Raw genomic sequence first — 7159 nt, 5'->3', positions numbered from 1 at the left:
GTAGTATATTTATGTTTCCAAGCTCGCGGGTACTTTTGTATTCTTCATTTATTCACTCTCTAGCTCGCTCCAGACTTATTCCCACTGCAGAAAGATCTGTTCTTGAAATTGTTGAGGTTCTTGATCTTGCCATTTTTCATCTGGGTTCGTTTGTTTTGGTGTTTTCAAGACTGGAAGCATTTCTGGGTGCTGAGATTTCGGTAATTCTGGTACAATGTTTGAATCTTTAGTCGTTCGTTTCATTTGTTTCAGCTGGGAGAGTTTTGTCTTTGCTGCGAAACGTTTTCTTGCTAAAAATCAGCGAGTGGGATGAAATAATATGATGTTAGTTGCTCTTTTAATCCTTGTTCTGTACTAAAAATCCTTGCTTTATACAATTTTGTTTGGTAAGTTGAGCTTTTGTGGGGATTTGAGATGGGATTTATTGAATTTTTGGAAAAATTACTTGTATTCATTACCAGTTTCAGTATTCTTATTAATCTGATTGGTTGATTGAGGAATCTTCCTTGTGGTTAACTTGAAGAGATGTGATGTTTTACTTGCTTGTGGTTTTTGGTGCACTATCAATGGAGAAAAGTAAATTATATATAACATTTAATACAGATAATACTTAATAATTGAATGCGACATATAACATGGTTCAAAGCTTAATGTATGTCTAAACTTGGGCAGGGGGATCTCTTGTTCAATGAGAGCGGCCTCAAGCACAGTGAACACAGTATGCGGTGTTATAGTCTTTTAATCGATGTGTTCCGTAAAGTTATCTCCTTGAACTTGTACTGCCGAGTTATCCTGTAAAATCAAATAGACGATATTCCTTACTCACTGATCCGCAAAGGTGCTTGGAAATACCTATCTACTCCCATGAGGCGGTCTCGTTTTATCGTCATTCCTTGTTATGTATACCTTATAAGCTGAATGTTTCTGCTATACCTCTAAAGTATTTACCTTTTCGATAAATTCTGGTTTTGGATTTGTTTCTATATTGAGTGAGCGGGCGGGGAATAAGTAGTTATGGTGTGCCAAGCTGCTGGCCAGACAAGATTTCGGGCATTGAAACACGAGAGTGGAATTTCTGGATGTGCCACCATTATAGTTAGAATCATAGCATGCTTTCAACCCCTCCAAGATTGTCAGGTTTGATGATGCATAAATTCCTACACTCTGAAATTCAGTTTATTTTGCTATACATTTTCAAGAATCACTAACCGTGAGTTCTTTGCCATATTGCAGGCTGAGTATTTCCGCCAATTGCTAAAGCCTGTTACGTAGACTGATTTATTTTAAGTGCATTCAAATTTCTTTCTTCATTTCTTCTTTCACTCTAAGACACGACAAGCTATCAAACAAGCTAACAGTTTCTCGTGGGCGTTATTAAACCGGTACGCCTGCGTGTCTGTATCTTCAGGGATATTTACATTTATTCAATTGATTGATGCTTCTAACTGTAGTTTCATTACCAGGCTTATATGGATAAAGGCTCTGGATCTTGGTGTCATTATAATTCATTGGGCTCTGCATATGATATTGGCTTGCAAAATACTGAGCCTGTTCGCAGGAAACTTTACTCTGTTGAGCATCCTACGATGAGAACCGGCCCCTCGTTTCCATCTTCGGAAATGCAACAGGTGAAGGCAAGCGAACTAAATGGCTCTCATGCATCTAACTCATTTCACTGCTGGCATCAATTACATCCAAGCTTTACTCCCCTATTATATTCTGCATCCAGAGAGAAGTTTCTTTCAGGCACCATTAATTTCGGACGAAAAAGAAGTCCTACAAATTGTGCTGCACCTCCTCAGAAGAGATTTCTTGTATTTGATCGATCTGGTGATAAAACTACCTTGGTATATAGTTCTATGATGGAGAATCCCATCCGATATGGTGCTTGTTTGGTGCCCAAGCCTCCTCCCCTTACACATAACCATCAAATCGGGGAAGAACCCATGAAAATTTTCAACCCTTTGAATCCCATTATGAATGATGAACGAATAGAAGATCACTCACGAGATGATACGGATCATGAAATTTGTGAAGACACGGAGGAATTGAATGCTTTGCTGTGTTCAGATACCAACAGCGATTATTCGAAGGATGATGAAGAAATGAGCACAGGCCGTTCACCTAGTACAATGACCGACAATCAAATGAGTGAAGAAACAGGTGAAGAGGCAGACAGTTTTACTGGGCCAGTGAAAAGGCAGAAGCTTTCGGATGGAAGTTATGATCCACCATTTCTAAGGCGCGCCTGCAGCTCTCTGAAAACCTATGCATGCACTGCTTTGGATGATGAAACAGAATCCAGTTGTAGAGATAACCTTAGTCCAGAAGAATTTGGTTCCTTGTCTTGCAACAAAAGGAAAGAGAGAATACAGGAGACATTGAGCATGCTGCAGAGCATATTCCCAAATTTAGAAGGTAACAATCCAGTTGCCTTTATTGATAAAACAATCCAAAACCTGAGATCGATGAAGGTTGAAGCCAAGGCTTTAGGACTCGATTCTTGTTGAATTTCTTTATTCCTTGCCTCACTAAGAACAGTACTAATAAGCACCTGAGTGTTTGACTTACCTGTATAAAGGTTGAATCTTTTAAATTATATGGATTTAGAAGCCTTAAGCGTCTCCTGCAAGGATCGAAATGGTGCATACTGACTTTGTTTTCGAGTTTTCTCTGAAAGTCTCTATCCTACCTACAGAGAGACTAGAAATATGCTTATTACAGAGTAAAATTACATATTCCTTTTGGAAGCAGAACGAGAAGACTTCTTCACTTGGTAGGACCTCTCGATGGGGAGCATGCATTGTACATCCTAAAGCTTGTTTGGCTTCTTGCAACACCACTTTCCGTGGCTCGAATTGGCTTGCCTGTCGAAGCTTCTGTCTCATTGCATGGAGGATATGTTAATGGTTGTCTATTCTTGTTTTTTATTTTTAGCTTGCATTGTTTTCCGATCTTGTTTGTTCTGTTAGATCATAGTAGTCCATAATCAGTCACATTTCTACTCAAGTTTCCTGGTTCTCCTAACCATGCGACGAGATTCATGAGGGGCGATATATATGATGTATACATGTATATGTATGTATATGTATCATGTATATATATCAGATGATTGAACGTAATGCTGTATTGAGTAGTTTTTCTGAGTTGTGAGAATGTTGACTTATCTTGCATGCGTTATATTTGGTGTGTGACAGTTAGATGCCCATTCTGCGTTTCAACTTCATTGCTTGTTCTGCTGCTCCTGTTATGTCCAAATCGTGTGGGGGCTAGGGATATCTGGATACAAACTATTCGGTTTACGAGCTTTTTGAGTCGGCTAAAATATTATACCATTTGTATTTGAATTATTGGACTCAAAACTGAAATTTAAAGACTTATAAATGTTCTTTTGTGCCAAATTCGAATTTGGATCATTTTGTTGGATTAGACGATTTGTCCATGAAGTTTAATATCTCAACTAATATTCCATAAATATAAAATTTACAAAGCCCACATGCTTCAATCTGAATTCAAATTCAAGCCTTTGTTTAAGATAGTTCGATATAACTTTCAAATCAAGTCAATCAATGTTAAATTGGATTGATGAGATCCTAGCATATGGGTAATATTCAAATCATGTATCCAATGATTTTTATTTTTACACATAGGCGTAATTAATAATATATTGTTGACGTGACAAATTAAAAAATATTAGATCTATCATTGGGATAATACTCATATGCTAGGTTGAAATTTACCGTTAATCAAATACAAATAATCATGCGAAACTTTGTGTTTCGTTCGCCCCATCTTTTCGAAAAATTTATCCTTTCAGTCCATTTTTGCAACGACAAATTGTTATATAATCGATTTCGTTAAATATAAAATCATGAGATTATATTATGATGTAAAACTAATAACATCGGCATTGTTTGGTTTGATATATTATTAATCTATGTATAACTTATCCTAATCAATTTCGCCTTATTTTCGCCATATTATTTATCTATTTATTAATTAATAATTTTACATCAATTAAATCAAATAAATTATAATCTATCTATCAAATCAAATAATGTATTAACTATTTTTTCTTATTTATTTTTAATTTATATTATATTACTTATATATGAATTACTTATCCTATCACTCAAACCAAACGGTGAATAAAAGTAAAAAGGGCAATTAAAATTATAAATTTCAAATATAATCCATACATTTTTCCATAACTGGAAGACCGAAGTAGAGTTTGTTGATTGATTCGATGTCCAACGATAAACGATCCAATTTCAACTTTTCTTAAAGTTTAAATCCAAGCTGAATATGGTTAATTTGAACTTATTTTCAAATTTTATTTAAAATTTTTATTCCACCTCGTTTAAATTTCGACATTTTTTTTTGATCCAAAATTTCGACATTTTAAGATAACTAATAAATACATAATAGCTGCACAGCTATTTCGAGCCAACACGACTAGTCCCACCTTCTAAAGTTCAAGAAAAATAATCTAAATCTTCATCAAAAGTCGGGTGATAAATGATTAGAATCTAATTTGTTTCCTTTGCAGCTGCATGGTACATGTCCAAATCGGCATCAAGATCTTGTGCAGATATTCTCGTACCACCTCCTCCACCGTTTCCGCGACCATTCCTCACACCACGAGCACCGCTTGGAATCCGTCCTCTCACACCACCTCTTCCTCGACCTCGATCATTCCTATCCCACAAAGTTCATAGGAAAAACAATCCTCAGATTAGCGTGACACTGCTTTAAGGAGCATAAAATCTAGAGTTCTTGTTAGAGAGAGAGAGAGAGAGAAGCTTGTTCCCTTCTGTGTGGACAGAAGGGGCAATGTATGGACAGAACATCAAGTCTAGGGATCATGATAAAGACAGTATTTCTCTAAAGATTCACTTAATTCAACATTCAATGTATTTTGCACAATCACCAGGACAAACTAAGTTTGTTGGCATCTTCTCGATGCTGAGTAACAAATTAAAAAATGCCATAGAGTATAGAATAAAGTCACATTGTAAACTTTAATCAAGCAGTTTTCCATGTCATTTTTATTGATTCATCAATTTAATCACTCATTTTGTTTCTTTATTAATTCTTATATTTTAATGTTTCCGAAATAGGAGATGAGATGCTAAGGTAGCAAACCTTATGGGAGCACCATTGTTATTCCTAGAGCCACCAAATGCAGCAAGAGGTATCCCAGGAGGGCCAATGTTCACCCCCACAAGCTCGATTTTCATTGGCTTTCCGTCCAGTTGGACATGATTGTATCTTTTGATAGCTGCCTCTGCGTATGAACGTCGTGAAAAAACCACTTCTGCAGTCCCCTGCGAGGACGAACCCACATTTTAACTGTCAGTGGTACTTGCAAAAGACTTGGAGTCAACATATTCACCACAGAAATACCTCTGATCGTCCAAATCTGTCATAGTGAACTGCACAACTTTTCAGCTCACCCACCTCCGAGAACAGCTCCTGCACGTTATGGCATATAGGGTGAGTCAAAATCTCCTACTTTCACAAGAATAGAAGGTCGAGGAATCTACAAAAACTGTTTTATCTCACCCTTTTCTAACAAACTATAGTTGTAACTTGTAATACAAGTTCAACTGTGTCAAGTGTCAATCATCATGGAAAATGAAGATGAACAGTCTGAGTTTCCTCCTCTGATGGTTACACATATACAATTGCAGTTCTTCTCATTACTTGGAAACTAAGCACAAAGATTTGGTAAATCTACTCACAATGATGGGTAATCTCCATATCCATAGAGATGAATCCCTCAACTTTAACCCAAACAAGACATTTACAATCAAAAGTAATATTGAATCTATTGTTTCAAATCCATTCCACAAATGAAATGCATCAATAAAAACGCAACATCGATGTATTTCTAATGAAGCCAAAATTAAGCTTAAAAAAACTGGTAATAAAACTCAAAGAATTACAGTAATGTCAAGGTCCGACACCCCATAATCCAAATTGGAAATCAAGAGTTTAGTCCCCGTCTCAAGCACCAAATCCCTAGCTCCTCCTTGAATAGGGTAAAACGCCGCAGCAGCCCTCTCCTCCGCCAACATGCTATCGCTCGACCGAGTCTCCGCTGCCAGCGCCTTACGAAATAGCTCAAAATTCAGCTTCAAGACGAACACCGTAACAATCAATTCAAAAAAAAAAAAAAGAATCTAACCTTGGTGAAGGAATACGGAGTGGCGCGGCCAGTGGAACGGTTATTGAACCGTCTGGACTGCACTGGGCCATAATTCGGTGCTCTGTCGGTAGTTTTGTTCATGTTGATAATGTCATCCAAACTCAAGTCCAGATTCGACATTTTCGAAACTCAAACCCAACTAGGGTTCTTGCGTTAGAAAGAAAAAGGATGAATGGAGGGGAAAGAAAAGGTTTCGGGGTTTAGGAAAAGGAACATAGGAACTTACTTTAAATTAAATATTAAACTAAGAAATATCACAAAGGTGTCGTGGTGTAGTTGGTTATCACGTCAGTCTAACACACTGAAGGTCTCCGGTTCGAGTCCGGGCGACGCCAATTATTTTAATTTTTTTAGTTTTTTTTTAAAGGATTGCAGCTAAAGTTTTACCATGGATGTGATTGAATGTTTTTTTCGTAATCAACAAACATGGATGAAACATTGCAAAAGTGTTTTAAATGACGGTCGAGACGGTGGCGGGACGGTCAATGACAGCCCACCGCCATTTAGAAATTAGAACACTGATTGGAAAAAAAGATTATCATACATCTACATTCCACTTATCGAAGAATTAATTCGACTTGATTTGATTCGATTTGATACAGAAGAGAAACGTACGAGGCAAGAGGGCCGAGACCATAATTAGGGACAACTTGGAACAACATTATCTGTAAAGATTCATTTATTTTTGTTTGACGGGGACGACACCTTCAGCCAACATAAAAAATACATTGGATCGTACACTGAATTTCAAAGACATGAAAGGCAAAGGGAATCTTCAACCAAGATTGTGAATCCCCGGAAATCTTCAGGAGGTAGTGAAATTCAATATCGGAAAAATTAAAATGAAATACCCATTTCTTTTCACTAGAAGATTCGGGTTGTTGCCTTCTCACCGGATCCACCAGTTTTGTTAATGTCTTGCAGAATTCCATACACGGCCACCATCTA

The 7159-nt window shown here is 37.1% G+C and overlaps 2 protein-coding genes and 1 non-coding gene across 4 annotated transcripts; 2 read left to right on the top strand and 1 right to left on the bottom strand.

Annotated features, from left to right (window-relative positions):
* On the top strand, positions 1 to 3136 carry LOC140888111 (transcription factor bHLH143-like). Of its 2 annotated transcripts, none has more exons than XM_073295795.1 (4): positions 1 to 200; positions 673 to 1137; positions 1234 to 1382; positions 1464 to 3136. In XM_073295795.1, exon 4 carries the CDS (start codon positions 1470 to 1472, stop codon positions 2508 to 2510), a length of 1041 nt encoding a protein of 346 aa, XP_073151896.1. In that variant the 5' UTR covers positions 1 to 200; positions 673 to 1137; positions 1234 to 1382; positions 1464 to 1469; the 3' UTR covers positions 2511 to 3136. The 2 variants fall into 2 exon arrangements, with proteins under 2 accessions (XP_073151896.1, XP_073151895.1); XM_073295794.1 differs by having other exon boundaries at positions 2 to 209.
* Positions 3137 to 4331: 1195 nt separating this feature from the next.
* On the bottom strand, positions 4332 to 6379 carry LOC140892367 (THO complex subunit 4A-like). The gene is made up of 5 exons (XM_073301223.1): positions 6191 to 6379; positions 5949 to 6113; positions 5407 to 5475; positions 5146 to 5327; positions 4332 to 4698 (listed from the first exon to the last, which is right to left on the bottom strand). The coding sequence occupies exons 1-5, from the start codon at positions 6329 to 6331 to the stop codon at positions 4530 to 4532; spliced, it is 726 nt and encodes a 241-aa protein (XP_073157324.1). The 5' UTR covers positions 6332 to 6379; the 3' UTR covers positions 4332 to 4529.
* Positions 6380 to 6472: 93 nt separating this feature from the next.
* On the top strand, positions 6473 to 6546 carry TRNAV-AAC (transfer RNA valine (anticodon AAC)). Its single transcript has one exon. It is a non-coding gene; the product is annotated as a tRNA-Val (tRNA).
* The last annotated feature ends 613 nt before the right edge of the window (positions 6547 to 7159 follow it).

This window comes from Henckelia pumila, chromosome 3, assembly GCF_033568475.1.
Source record: "Henckelia pumila isolate YLH828 chromosome 3, ASM3356847v2, whole genome shotgun sequence".
Lineage (NCBI taxonomy): Eukaryota > Viridiplantae > Streptophyta > Magnoliopsida > Lamiales > Gesneriaceae > Henckelia > Henckelia pumila.
Note: the sequence above shows the minus strand (reverse complement) of the source record. Positions and strands in the feature narration are given on the sequence as shown.